Genomic DNA, 15,147 nt, shown 5'->3' with positions numbered 1-15,147 from the left:
TCCTACCTCAAAACCAATTAATGTTAAAGGTCTAAAGCAGCACAACATCTTGCTATGCAGAAACACTACTTTATAATGCTAATACTATACAGCAAGCAAAACAGGAAAATAGGGAACACATTCAAGTAGATCAGTGTGCTAGTAAGAAAAATAATCACATTATTGATGCTGCTCTCTTTATCAGCAACAACAAAAGCAGATTAGATGTAGTAATTTCCATCTGCACAGCCATCAATGATTAAGTGCTTAAACTGGGAGCAGGAAGAAAGACCAGGAGCTTTAAAGCAAACAACTTCTTGTTTTATTCAATTTGCTCATTTTTAAGTCAACATGAACTCTTCATTCTTACTGGTGGTTCAAAGTTCCTGCATATTTAGACAGGAAAAGAAATTAGCCTTTAAGGAAATCTTTATGGAATGGTAGAAAGTGGGAAAATTAAGATTTTTATCATATTTGGTCACTTCCTGGTGTGTCACAGAATAATTATGTCAGGTTAGAAAATGAATTAAAGGGTACTTAGTGGATGAATACCCAGTTTTATGCAGGAAGAGGCATATATGTGTCAGAGCAACACTTAACAACTCCATCCTGGTCTGCTGGTAAACACAAAGCAAAAGCCACTATTTGTGTCAGAGAAGCACCACATCTCACCTGGAAGTTTCACCTTTTCTACTACCACATTTGAGATCAAACTGAAATCTCCTGAGTGCCAGTTGCAAATACCAGGTGCAAGTGAATATTGGCAAGACTCAGTAACTTAACGATACAGAACTAAAAGAAGTAAAACAGCAACTAACTCCTATATATTTTATTTCCTCTTGAATTACACTTTATCTGCCCTATTAAAAACACCACAGTTTCAAACTAACTGTAATTTCAACCTCAGAGTTGCATTTGATACAAGAAAGAACATAAGAGTCAAAGACCGCCACTGCTACTGAATCATTCAACCCTAAAACATAGTCCTTCCATAGCAGATAGTTTGGTACAGATCTGGCTAAACAGCAGATCTATAGATGCCTAATTGTTTATCAAAGGTCATGATAGAGATGGAATTATATTCATAGCATAGTGTTAGAGTTCCCAAGCAGAAAGAACTGAAGAAAGGAAACATGAGCTGAAGAACTGAAGAACTGAAGAAAGGAAACATAATCAGGACACGCAGAAATGTATTCAATGAAAACTTCAAAGATAACCTGGCTATAACAAGGACCTCACAAAAAATTCACAGTTTTCTTTTTGACCAATGTTGTCATAGTAAACCTTAGGTACCTTTCACAGAGGCTGTCCTTGTGCAGTTGTATAAAATGGCTAGTTCACCAAATGCCGTCCACACAGGTATTGAGGAGAGTAGTTTATCCTGCTGAAAGACCTCCAGGCTCCCCTCTGTCAAAAATCATCAGGATAATAGGTGTTAAAACTGAGCTCAACTGCACAGAGTGAAGAGAAAACAAAACAATATTCTGCCTTTGCCACTCCCTGGAACAAAGAAATAGGAGCAACAACTGAAAAACAGTAGAGGTTTGTGGGGCTTTTTGGTGTTTACTTTGTTGCGATTTTGGGTGGGAGGGATGCTTGTTTTTTGGTTTGGTTTGTTTTTGTTTTTTTTCTTAATGTATTGGTAATCTAAAAATCTGCTCTGGAAGGGAGGGAAAACAGAGAGAAACCTTTCAACACTAAAAGGCCATAGAAAAGAGCCCTTCTAAATCCTGATGGGATAAACCTTTGCTACAACAAAACAGTCAGTACAGGTTCAGATAGTCTACTGTAGCGTAGACAGACCAGTCTTAACATAGTGAGCTCCTGAGGTTTGCCTGTTTATACATGCTTATGTATATATGTGCAGAATGCAAAGGAAAGGACAGAAAAACAAAAAAGCACATTAAATATTCAATAAATTGTCTTTGAGCCTTACTACAAACCTAGGAAAAGTCAAAGAAAATCTGAATTTCTTCATAGGTTATGGTCCAAAAAACCCTTCTCCTAAATATGCTCTGAAAGCTTAGCCCTCTTCTCTCCAAGAGACCCACTGACTCCTCAAAAAATCTCATGTGCCAGAAAAATTTCCATGTGAACAACTTCCTCATATTTTATCTGTTTTCCAAAACGTTATAATTTTATCTAGCAAGAATATGACTAACACATTACAAATCCTGCCTCCTCTTTCTCCCTGCACCATCAATGTTATCCTAACATAATGACCATCAATCATATGAAGCAAGAAGCCAGAAGATGTGCTTTCCAAAAATCTGTGATTTAAGATTTGAGTGTAAGCACAGTGGCAGTCAGCACAGATGACTACTGCAGTGAGATTACTTCAGACCTGCTGTCAATACTTTAGGAAAGTTTTCCTATCCAAAGGCTTTTTTGTTGTTGTTGCACCTCTAATCTTTGAGAAAAATAAACTCAGACCTCATCTTGCAATTTCCCCATACACTGAAAACAGGTAGAAGCTTCCATGAATGTTGAAAAGGAAATTTGTTTCAGAAGTGGCTTCATTATTGAGCAGTTTTCTGTATTTTGGAGTATACTTGCTCTTCCTTGGGCTATAGCTACAACAGAAAGGATTTGCTAACCTCTAGGCTTTCAGAAATGAAAGAGGCCATGAAATAACATTAAATCAAGGTTTAAGTTTCTAAGGGTTTTTTTATTGCTCTTACTCTGTTTCATAAAACTCACAGGTAAAACTTGCATTGCCCTCAGTAGGGCCGGCAAAAATGATATAAGAGCACAAACATCATCATTGTGGTTTCCTGCAAAGACTTCTAAATTGCATTCCACTTTCTCGCACTTGTGGGTTATGAGTAAGCAGTATTCACCTTTGAGCACAAAAATGTGATTGCCTGGCTCTCCCTGTCTGATGACATAGCTGCCTTGCTGGAAAGTCCTTTCATACATACATTCCACCATATCTCGGATCTGGTGAGGCTCCAGTCTCTTCAAGAACTGATTTTTATTCAGGGCATCTGTGATAAGTTTCTTCTCACTGGTTTTAAACAAACAAACAAACAAAGTTTAAAGATCTAGCATGGTTGAGGTATATTATTGACTTGGCATTCATTCCTCTCAAGATGTTTTCTCTCATTTCTGACAGTCATATGACCAACACCACTGACAAATGTTACAACACTTGCAATCAATATGCATACCCATTAGCAGTACCATGCTACGGCCTCTCTTCTCCTACGTGACCCTGCCTGCAGAAAGCATTATTTTAGATGTAAAAAAGCTCCCAGTAGAAGACATGCTCCCCAGAAAGTTTTGCACTGTTTCTCACCATATTCTTTCCCCATTGCACAACTAAGATAAATGCACTTGCTTACCTGAAGGAAAGAAATGTGAAAGGTATGCCTTTCTATACCCCTGCCTCTACAGGAATGGCAACTTGGTATAAAATCAGACCAACTTCTCTAAAATTCTATCACGTTTTTCCTAATGCCCAGCAAAAATGTAACACTGATAATAGTAATAAGGTTAAAATCAACACTGATGATACTAAGACCTCATCAAGGTGGTGAGGAAAGATGCAAGGAAAGAAAAGTACACAAAAAATGATTTAACAGCTGCTGTTGTTGCTTAGGGGAATATTAGAAGGCACCGTTGGTGGGAAAACCAAAGCAAGTTGTACTGCTTTTAGGAATGTTTAGAGTATAATCAGAAGTAAAAATGTAATACAAGGGCTTGTGGATATAGGTATGCAGCCATTAATGTTGACCTCTTTGCTTTCTGAAATTCAGTGTTTATAGCTGTCCTGGGTTCAGCAGTAGCAGTCATGTTTCTCCTCCTTGGTAGCTGGTGCAGTGCAGTGTTTTGACTTTCGGCTCGAGAACAGAGCTGATAAAGATGTTTTGGTTTGGCCAAGGACTTTGTGAGCCTCATGCTCTGCCAGGGAGGAGGGGAAGCTGGGAGGAAGCAGAGACAGGACACCTGACCCAAACTGACCAAAGAGCTATTCCATACCACAGCACGTCATGCCCAGGATGTAACTGGGAGTTAGCCAGAAGGGCTGGGAGACTGCAGGGTTGGAGGAGGTATCGGTCGGAGCTTGGTCGGGCTTGGGGGGCGAGTTATCGGTCAGTTGGTGCTGAGGTGTTGTATTTTCTTCCCTTGTTATTTCCTTTATCATTATTATCATTGGTGGTAGCATTAGTGATCTGTGTTATACCTTAGTTACTAAACTGTTCTTATCTCAACCCGTGGGAGTTGCATTCTTTTAGATTCTCCTCTCCATCCCTCCGGGAGTAGGGGGAGGGAAAGAAGGGGGGGGGGGTGAGTGAACGAGTTACCTGACTGGGTTTAAACTACGACAGTTCTTTTTGGCGCCCAACGTGGGGCTCGAAGGGTTGAGATAAGGACAGATTTGACTGGATTAATAGTCATTCGTCACAATGCTGATTTATTGGGTATCAGAGTTGTTTTTCTTGATCTCACAGCTTCAGACCATTGTAACTTACGTAGAGCCGGTATTCGCTGTGATAGTGTTTATCAAGTGTGGGGCCTGGGCTAAGGTTCTTGTCTCACTGTGCTTTGTGGCAATGGCTTGTAATACGGGTGGGCTCCAGCAGCAGGGCGGGACGGACGTGGCCGTGGACTTGTACCTGGCCGTCCGGCTGCTCTTCACCGTCCTGGCCCTCGCCCTCGCCTCCATCTTCGTGAGGCTGCGGGGAACTGAGGGGGAGCGGTCGCGGGAGCCGGCGGCTGCTGAAGCGGCCCGGGAGAGCGGCCCCGGGGACCAAGCGGCGGCGGGAGCGGGGCCGGAGGTCGCCAGGGGACGGCTGCCGGTGGAGGAGGCCGGGGCGGTCGAGGAGAGGAAGGAGGCGGCTGCCGAGCAAAGGGAGAAGGCGGCGGAAGAGCCCAGCCCCGCGGAGGAGCCGAGCCCCGCGGAGGAGCCCAGCCCCGCGACGGCCGAGAGCATTCCCCGGCAGCCACCCGCCGAGCCCCAGGAGGATGCAGGAGACCACGCAGCATTTCCCAGCAAGGCAGAGGAGGAAGAGCTGGACTCAGGAAAAGAGAAGCCGGTGGTGGGAGAGCCGGCAAGCACAGCAGCTACACCAGCCCCAGTGACAAGCACAGCAGCATCGTTTGAGAGTTCTGAAGGCTCTGAATGGCCTTTGGGTATCCCTGGGACCTGCCTGCTGATTGTGATGGGGATCAGCATGTTGGCACACACACAGGCTGTGTTCTACCCACAACCATTTTGTCTGATCTCAAAAGTTAAGCAGAGTCAGGTTTGGGTCTTGTCTGGGGTTAGACAACAATATAGGGGGACCAAGAGATTTTCCCCAAGGCTGGAGAGTCATGAGTGGCAGGGTGTGTGGGACAGTATGGGCAAGTATCTAGTCCACTGGGCCCCTCCAGTGCTTTGGAAGCATCGGAGATGGAAGGCAACTGTATGGAGTCCCCAGCAACAAGCTGCAGAAACTGCTTAAGGGGACAGTGAATTATTTTAAGCCTGGTGGGCCCATGGCACTTCAGGCCATCAGAGCAGAGATGCAACATAGAGATGGACTCATGATCGAGGGGTGGACTTAGCAATGGACACTATTGCCCAGGTTATTCACGAGTGTGAACACTGCACACAGTCTCTCCTGCTCTGGAAGACTGTTACAAGAGATGGAGCCTGACATGGACCAGATGGGCGCAGCAGCTTTATAGGGACTGGTCCATGCACTAAGATAAGAGTGCACTGAGATAAGAGTGATGGTATATTGAAAATGTGGGATCTGAGCATGACGTGAATGGTATGGAATAAGGGGTGGATAATGTCCTGGGTTCAGCAGTAGCAGTCATGTTTCTCCTCCTTGGTAGCTGGTGCAGTGCAGTGTTTTGACTTTCGGCTCGAGAACAGAGCTGATAAAGATGTTTTGGTTTGGCCAAGGACTTTGTGAGCCTCATGCTCTGCCAGGGAGGAGGGGAAGCTGGGAGGAAGCAGAGACAGGACACCTGACCCAAACTGACCAAAGAGCTATTCCATACCACAGCACGTCATGCCCAGGATGTAACTGGGAGTTAGCCAGAAGGGCTGGGAGACTGCAGGGTTGGAGGAGGTATCGGTCGGAGCTTGGTCGGGCTTGGGGGGCGAGTTATCGGTCAGTTGGTGCTGAGGTGTTGTATTTTCTTCCCTTGTTATTTCCTTTATCATTATTATCATTGGTGGTAGCATTAGTGATCTGTGTTATACCTTAGTTACTAAACTGTTCTTATCTCAACCCGTGGGAGTTGCATTCTTTTAGATTCTCCTCTCCATCCCTCCGGGAGTAGGGGGAGGGAAAGAAGGGGGGGGGGGTGAGTGAACGAGTTACCTGACTGGGTTTAAACTACGACAATAGCACACATTGGTGATGCTATAGCAAACTACAGCCATCCTGAGTTATTTTGTTAAAAAGTCTTTAGAAAAGCTTCAACCCATAAAAGACAGTGGATGGATTTTTAAGAAGAAAATGTGGAAAATGCAACAGTGGTCAAATCCACTAACCAATCAATACAAACCTGGCTATACATACATACATACATACATACTGGGCAATCTATGAGTTCTGGCTGACTTGCATACGTTCTAGGTCAAGGGCTTTCTACAAAGCAGTGCCTTGAATCCATGCCAGAGTGAATGCAGTTAAACAACTGCTGCACTGATGGAGTTCTTATGGACCTACTGATTACTTTGACCTTACTGCTGAAGCGAAAGATAAATTCTGCCTTCAAGTCCTTTCCTTAATGTGCATGTGTAAGGAAGCTGTATAACAAAATAAACACCCTAACAACTTTCTGAGGCATTTAAAGTTCACTTTTGCTTGTATTCATAAAAACACAGCACAGTTATAATCAAAAATAGGTTGTACGAGAAAACCTCCTGAAGAATATCCAGGAATATCCCACCCAGAGGGACCCTGACAAGCTTGTGAGGTGGACCGATGCCAACCTTATGAAGTTTAACCATGCCAAGTGCAAGGTCCTACACCTGGGTTGGAGCAATCCCAGGCACAGCTACAGGTTGGGCAAAGAAGAGATTCAGAGCAGCCCTGTGGAGAAGGACTTGGGGGTGTTGGTTAATGAGAAAATGAACATGAGCTGGCTTCAGTGTGCGCTCGCAGCCCAGAAAGCCAACAGTACCCTGGGCTGCATCAGAAGGGGTGTGACCAGCAGGTCGAAGGAGGTGATTCTGCCCCTTTACTCTGCTCTTGTGAGAACTCACCTGGAGTATTGTGTGCAGTTCTGGGGTCCTCAACATCAAAAGGACATGGAGCTGTTGGAACAAGTCCAGAGTAGGGCCAAGAGGATGATCAGGAGACTGGAGCACCTCCTGTTTGAAGATAGGCTGAGAAAGTTGGGGCTGTTCAGCCTGGAGAAGAGAAGGCTGCGTGGAGACCTCATAGCAGCCTTCCAGTATCTGAAGGGGGCCTATAGGGATGCTGGGGAGGGACTCTTCATTAGGGACTGTAGTGGTAGGACAAGGGGTAATGGGTTAAAACTTAAGCAGGAGAAGTTTAGATTGGATATAAGCAGGAAGTTCTTTACTGTAAGGGTGGTGAGGCACTGGAATGGGTTGCCCAGGGAAGTTGTGAATGCTCCACCCCTGGTGGTGTTCAAGGCCAGGTTGGACAGAGCCTTGGGTGACATGTTTTAGTGTGAGGTGTCCCTGCCCATGGCAGGGGGAGTGAAACTTGATGATCTTAAGGCCCTTTCCAACCCTAACTATTCTACGATTCTATGAATGAACAATCCGTTAAGGCAATTTAAGTAGACTTACAATGTTACTAGCCATATAATGACTGAAAATAAATAAAAGGTGATGAAATGAGACAAGAAAAATAAAATCAAGTAGCTATGGTGAGGAGTGGGTTTAGACAGAGCTATAATAACTCAGCTTCTGCTGAAAACAACAGGGTTATTAGAACATAAGATCTAACTTTGTTTTCTGCTTGCTTATTTAATTCACCCTGCCCTCATCATGCATACAATACTGCAGTAAAATGCAGTAATGGCTCATAAACTGTTACTTAAAATGAGCAGTAACGCTTCCAGAACTACAGGAGACTATGCTGTTTTCAAAAAATGCAGTTGGCCACAGACCAAAGGACACATGAATATCATAACCATGGCTGAGGCTCTTGAATGAGTTTCTTGCTCATTTCATGGGCAAACAGCATAGTATTTGTCTTACAGTTTCATAAAACTGTAAGATAAAAAAAAAAATAAATAAAAAAAAATAAAACTGTCTTTGCTGTTTCCTCATTTTCTCATATACCTGCCCTACTTCTGCAAACTGCTGCTGGGCATAACTAGATGTCCTGAAAGGACAAAAGATGTTTAATCCTGTACTCGAGCCAGTCACTGTCCTGATGAATACTACTAAAAGGCCAAAAAGTGGTTGCACAACTCCACAAACTGGTCTGGTGTTGAAGTACTTATTGGACCCACCACTAGTAGGACTTCATCGCCTGGGGCTAGCTAAGCCATTAGCATCCTTCTCCAGGCTTTTCTCCCCTCATTGCTGTTAGCTCTCATGGAAATGTTACCCCTTCGCCTTTCAATACATTCCCAGTAAACCCCTAGGAATAGCATTTGAAATTCTATGAAAGGCTTCTTCTTAACAGAATCGGGAATTTAGTCCCATCACGAGACAGTCATTTCATAGGTACAAGTGTACAACATATACTTTACAGAGCAATGCTGTCTCTTAATATATGTTTCTGCTACTAATGGGAGATTTTTGGTTATCTGCTGTCTTTGACTGGTAAAAGACATCAGTGTCAAGTCTCAAGATAGTTCTTCCCCAACAAATAACTGTTGATAACAGAACTGAGTCACGATCCTGACTTGATGTAGCCAGCTTAAATTCTGAGGATGGTGATAGCATGCTCTGGAAGGACACAAAAATAGAGAAACAGGTCCTAGAGATACTGAAACACATAGATTCTGAACACTGCAAAGGGTAACAGATAAAAAATTTTCATTTGAAAGACCTTAGAGACCTGCTTTCATATACCTTGTTCAAACTCCAGAATATTGAGGCTTTAGTTAAATTTTAATGCTCAAACTTCCATTAAGAAAAATCTTAAACACTCAGTTTTGGAAACTGAGATGGATTCATCCAGCTAGCTCAAGAGATGAAATATATACATAAGTAAACATTCAGTAATACAGACAGATCAAGAATTACTGAAAGCTTCTAAAACTGTCATTAAAATAATTCATGCTGAGATACTCCAAAGTGTGCCACCTAAACCCCTACTAAATGAATAGCATAAAATTGTGCTGTTTTAAAAATGCTTCTAAAAGGGATTGGTAAAACTCTAGACTCAAAGCAAATTCAAGAATAAAGCATGGAGCTTCCCTTCCTTCTGAAATAGCTCCTTTCACAACTGTGGAATAACACAGGTAAGGAAACCTTCCAGCATTTGGTTGTCTCCGTAACAGGTGATGGTGGCTTAAACAAGTGCAAGTGTAGCACAGGCTTTCCTGAACAGCACAGTAGTGCTATGTGTAAAAACAGTTTTGTGGTATTTTCTTTGCATCTGTTTGCTTCCAAAGTATTTGGAAGATCAAATGATCTTCCACTATCACGTCAAAAGATGTATCTGCCCTTGAGAAGTCTGAGCAAATTCTTTCACTATTACTTGACCTGTTAGAGAAAGCATAAATTCTTCCCCCTGTGACTATAATGTATGTTAGTTTACAAACAGAATCACAGAAAAGCTGGAAATGGTGGGAAAGAAAGGGGAGGATGGCGTGCTCTTACTGTCAATGCAGTGCATGCTTAAGCAGTCAGTTACTTCAGGGCAGTAAATACCTGAATAAATTTAGGAGTGGTGTGTTCTGAATTGTTATGAATCTATGGGAGACTCAGCAGTAACAATGACAATCTCTGAATCAGACTGTAAGAGATGAAAGGAGGGAAAAGGAAGAGAACTGCTCCTTTATCCTGTTACGTTACACTAAATCTTCTAGAAAAACAACGGAGATGGCATGCAACAAGAAAAAAATAAAACGTTTTTAGAAGTGCTGAATGAAGAAGGAAAATTTTAAGACAGGTAATTACGAATAGAACACTCCTAAAGCAAATGATTACTTAAACTGCCCAAGTACCTGTGATAAAATGTTAATACAATCCCTTTATTCTGGAAAAACATTGCTAGTTGACGATTTGAGCTCCTTATGGTGATGCTACAGCACACTGGTGACTCAGGTAGCTTTTCTGTTTCACAAGACAGCCTCTAATGTGCAGTGATGTATATAATGGAGGGGGAATCTAATAACTCTTAGGTCTATTACAGTACAGACTCAGATTGTGCCATGAATTCTTAACAGAATGATAAAGATCCCCACAAATCTGAGGCACTTAAGATGCTGGCTGACATCCAGATAGATTCTGGCTACCAGCATGCTAAAACAGATACTCAGGTTACGTCTACACTGCAAAGCAAAAGAGGGTCTAAGGTATGCTGAAAGTTACCAATCTGGTACCTCTGTCCACAAAGTCAGCTGCGACCACAGAGCTCCACAAGGAGGTTACCACTTCTTGTATGTGAGTTGAAGAAGAGGTATTTTTTCTTTTGCAGAGGCTAGAAGTGTATTCACAGAGGAACAAGTAAAACCAGGTTCCTACACCATGACTGTCAGAAGCTGGGCAGGAGGGTAAGAGGAAGCTGCTAAGAGGATAATCACACTACACAACAGATTTCATATTTCACACCAGACTGAGTTGAAACTAGGCTGACAAACTTTGTACACAGCTCAGAATCTGTGTCCATACCGCATCTGAAAGAGCTGAGCTGGGGCTACCTCCTCCTTTCTAAAGTTGTCCATGCAATGGGAATAAGAATCTGAAACCATGTGAAGGCCTCCAGCCTTCTGCTCATCAGTGTTCCAGAGTACATCTTTAGCTGCAAGCACTAGGTGAATCCAGACCTGAGAAGAGGTTTAGGTTCTTCTTCACTGGCAGTAAAGATAAATCCCAAAGAGACTTATTGTAAGAGTCTCTCCTCCTCTAAAACACAGAGGCTACCCACCACTCTTCATCTGCAGTCTGTGGGACACAGATGATTCTTGTTTAAAGTTGCACACAAACTCAGCCAGCACCAAACTACCACAGTGACAAAGCCTATATAAACAAGATGGATACTTTAATCTTGATTTGTCATAAGGAGAGGATATCATTGTGATAACATTTATATCTCTGTAACTCAAGCATGTAATCTCCCTGAAATGAGCTCACCTGGAATCCTTTCGGACTGTTGCTTTTTCCAAGGAGAACGTAGTTTGCTTGTTCAAATCATAGAGCCGTGTCGTTGGCTCTGCAGATACACCTTCCTTGGCTCCTCTTCTCCTGTCAGCAGATATCTGAATCCTTGAAGCTGCTTTAAAAGGAGAAGGCTGAAGAGAATGCTCTCCTTGAGTGCTAACAACATCCTGCAGCTTGTTCAACTGTATACACTTGTTGTGAAGCTCCTTGGTGAGTTCTGCTATGACCTTAGCCTGCATAGCCAGCTGTTCCTGAAGCTCAGCAACACGACTTTGACCCTCTTGCAACTCTAGATCTTTTCTCTTCAGTTCCTTTTCCAGTTCAAGCACCCTGCTGCAAAGAATATCAGCTTGCTCGCTAGTCACATTGATGCCTAGCCCTGGGTCCTTCAAAAACTTACGGTTGCCACCACAGCCAATAGAGAGGTTTGCCACATGTCTGTCTGTTCTTCTCAGATGCTTGGGTTTCACTAATCCATTCCCCATTTCGTCCAGAGACCTGGGTGAGAAAATAAATTTGCAGGTTTACTTCATTCACCAACAAGAAAAAAAAAATAATCATAGAATGGTAAGTAATGAATTTAGTCTTTAACTGGCAGCTGAATTTGAGACATACATACAACTATAGTAAACATAGCTGATTGCTTTCATCCTTTACAGCTCTGAAAATTGGAGCATGGCAAAGAGAAGAAGTAGGTAGATGGCAGATACAAAGCAAAGGATCTGATGGTTACCACTTCTTGTTTGTGAGTTGAAGAAGAGACGTGTAACAAAGAAAACCTCAAAAACCATCAGGAAGGAGGAAAGCTTGCACTGTACTGCAGAAGCAAGAAAACTGTTAGAAGGAGGAGCCTGTTACACAGGATCCCCAGGGAAGCAGTCAGAGCACCAAGCCTGTCAGCATCTCGATGATGCTCTTAGTTGTGTGATTTAGGTATTTGTGTGAGGAGCAGAGAGTTGGACTTGATGATCCTTATGGGTCCTTTTTACCTTGAGACAGTCTATGAATTCTGTGATTAAAAAAAAAAAAAAGAGTTGGATCACTTTCCAATTGAGGAATAATTACTGATTACACAGACTTGTTTAATCTGTGGGTGCGCAACTGCCTGGCACAAAGGATATGTGATTATTAAGCACATGTTAATAATACTAAAACAAACAAACAAAAAACTTTAAGGGTTATGACCATAAAAGAACAGTCATACTGATCAGAACAGGGGTCTTGCTGGCTTGTAAACTATCACAACTATGGCCTTAAGATGCCCAGCAAAGGATGAGCACATAGGCTGCTTGACTGAAATACTGTCTGAGATTTCAGATTTCCTGAGCCTGATATGCTTTATTTAATCCTCAATGGATCTGTAATACTAGTACTTGTCCCATTTCCCATCTAACCCCTGTAAACTTCATATCTGCAGACCCTGGTAGGACCCTAGTGAGGATTTACACAGGTCTACTTTTTGCATGAGGAACTACCTCCTTTAATTTGTTTCTTCCAGTACAAAACCAGAGATATAAAAAGTAGGAAAATTCAGTTTCACAAAGATTTATCTCTATTAACCTTTTCTCTACTATTTTGTATATTTCTGTCCTACCTCTCTGCCTGCGCATATTTCTGAATTCTTTCCCAGAATGACAAGTCCTAGCTTACTCAGTCCATTCTCATATAAGCATCACTCCAAAAGTTTGACCTACCTTGCTGTCTTTTGCTGATGCCAAATTCAGAGCATCACAGTTACACCTAATTTAATCCTATCAAGAGCAGGCAGGTGGCACTGTTTCTATAGCTCTGTGATTTTAAACTGCCTCACATTTGTTAGTGTAACAGCAGCTACTGCCTTCAAGGAACAATTACCTTTTGAGAGGTATGGGGAATTACCCTTTGGCTAGTCTGGGTCTCTGCTCCCTCCCAGCTTCTTGTGCCCCTCCTCAATGGCAGAGCATGAGAGACTTGAAAAGTCCTTGGTCAGGGTAAGTGCTCTGAGGAACAACTAAAACATCTGTATGTTATCAGCATTACTTATACTAAAGCCAAAACCCAGCACTGCACCAGCTACTAGGAAGAAAATTACCCCAGATGAAACCAGGACACTCACCTTCTTCCCTGGACACTATCTTTGGTATATTTTATTGTATAATTTCAAGAAGACCAAGGAAGAAGTGCCTGCTGCTTAGGTCAAGCTATATTAAATGCACAAGTTGAGGGGAAGAGAAAAATTAACACATTCCTTCTTTTTAGTCTTGGGAAGCAATGCCTGCCTATAAATCCACCTGTGAGCCAACAGTGCCAGGTTACAGTTTGGTTTAGTTGAAGCCTAAGGAGACCTTCACCAGGAGAGAAGGAATGAGCATAAGGCTGCATTTCCACGCCTTAGTACCACACTCAGAGCTTTTCCCAAAACACCTGCTCAGGCTCTTGAATCCTGCTCAACTGTATCCTGCTACTGCAAAAGACCACAGCACAGAAAATACCTTCCTTAGACTAAACAGAGTTTTCTTCCTCAGACTCTGATTTTTGCCTCATCAATAAGCTATTTTAATAAGTTTTATAAAAGTACTGGTGTACTAACCAGGCACTAACCATACTGCTATAGTGATCAGTCACCCGTACAGCCAAAAGTAGCTGTTGTTCTGCCTCATGAATAAAGTACAACATTTTCAGGTTGAACCACAAGTGATATGGCTTAAGTTTTAACCTCTTTTAACATTTCATTGGGTGAGGACATGTCCCTGAAAAGGTACACTGATCAGACAGCAAGAAATAAACTGGGAGGCCACAGCAATTTGCCTTTCCTAGCTATTACAGCCACAATTCTGTTCTGGTTTGCAGCCTTCAGTGGATTAGAACTGAAATACCTGACAAGGCAGCTCACACTGCAGATCTAGTTTTCCTTAAAACAGTCTTGCTGCTCAACTCTGCTTTGCTTATTGTGACTCTACATAACGTTTTTGTTTTACCCCAATTGCTGTATGCATTTTGACAGCTGGTGCTTCAGCTCAGAAACAGGGCAGTATGTCAGAAATAAAGGTAAATCTGACTGCAGAGGGGGACTTAAAAAAATGGCACATCAAGGTACCAAATCAAATAACTCTCAAGAGGGACCTATGTGTCACTGCATGGCTTAACCAAAGATCTTGGCTCAGTATGCAACCAAACACAAACAAACCAAACACAACAACAAACCAAACATACCAAACAAACCAACCAAACACAACAACAAAACAACTACCAAGCTAAACTAAATGTTGCAATATTTATAGAGTAAAATATAAAATATACTCATTTTTACTCTATAAAACAGAGTAAAAATGGAGATTACAGGAAGCATGTCATCACACACAACAGGGCAGCAACATCTGCTACCAAATACAGTGGCAGTCACCACATTTCACAAAAAGGGTACCACAGACATTTTAAAGTTACCTTTACAAATGGATAGCGTGACTGCCGCAGGGCACAGGAAACCCTGCTATTTATACTGTACCCAGAAACAGAGCAAGTCCACTGTACAGAGATGATGATTAAAGTTCATAATATAACTGCACCAGAATGAAAACATCAGGAACTTCTGTCTTCCCATATGCACAGTTAATCATCACGGTACAATGGGACAAGCTAGCTGGATCTGAAAGATCCCTGTTTCCACCTGGTGCCAGTTATTGGATATTTGTAAAGGAAACTCATGGCCAAATGTATAGCAGGAATCAAGAAAAGACTGACAGGTAATTCAGCATTACATTACCTAATTCTAACAGAAAAACCTTTAATGCGTCCGAGGTTTGACCAACCTTACCCATAAGGAGTAAGACAAGAAGCAAGAGCAGTACATGCTCTGCGTTTAGCCTGGGCACCTCACACGCTCCCTGAGGGGTCTGCCACCGGCAGAGACGCGGCCAGCAAAGGAC

General features: G+C 42.5%; 1 protein-coding gene across 5 annotated transcripts in view; it reads right to left on the bottom strand.

Annotated features, from left to right (window-relative positions):
• PRKG2 (protein kinase cGMP-dependent 2) overlaps positions 1 to 13,963 on the bottom strand; it is a 29,695-nt gene extending 15,732 nt beyond the window's left edge. For 4 of the 5 annotated variants that reach the window (XR_009747748.1, XM_061479438.1, XM_061479447.1 and 1 more), the window contains exons 1-4: positions 13,823 to 13,931; positions 11,216 to 11,740; positions 2,820 to 2,986; positions 1,273 to 1,386 (exon numbers count right to left, since the gene is read on the bottom strand). Coding sequence is in view for 4 of the 5 variants with exons in the window: in XM_061479438.1 (XP_061335422.1) it covers positions 1,273 to 1,386; positions 2,820 to 2,986; positions 11,216 to 11,727 (793 nt within the window). In the remaining variant the exon portion in view is untranslated. Of the gene's footprint in view, positions 1 to 1,272; positions 1,387 to 2,819; positions 2,987 to 11,215; positions 11,741 to 13,822 lie in introns of all 5 variants that reach the window. The other variant, XM_061479463.1, reaches the window with a different exon arrangement.
• Between the last annotated feature and the right edge of the window lie 1,184 nt (positions 13,964 to 15,147).

The sequence above is a fragment of the Pezoporus flaviventris genome, unplaced genomic scaffold (assembly GCF_033815535.1).
Source record: "Pezoporus flaviventris isolate CSIRO_AGI_PZ_B2104156 unplaced genomic scaffold, CSIRO_AGI_Pfla_v1 ptg000002l, whole genome shotgun sequence".
NCBI classification, from domain to species: domain Eukaryota; kingdom Metazoa; phylum Chordata; class Aves; order Psittaciformes; family Psittacidae; genus Pezoporus; species Pezoporus flaviventris.
This window is presented reverse-complemented; position numbering and strand designations above follow the sequence as displayed.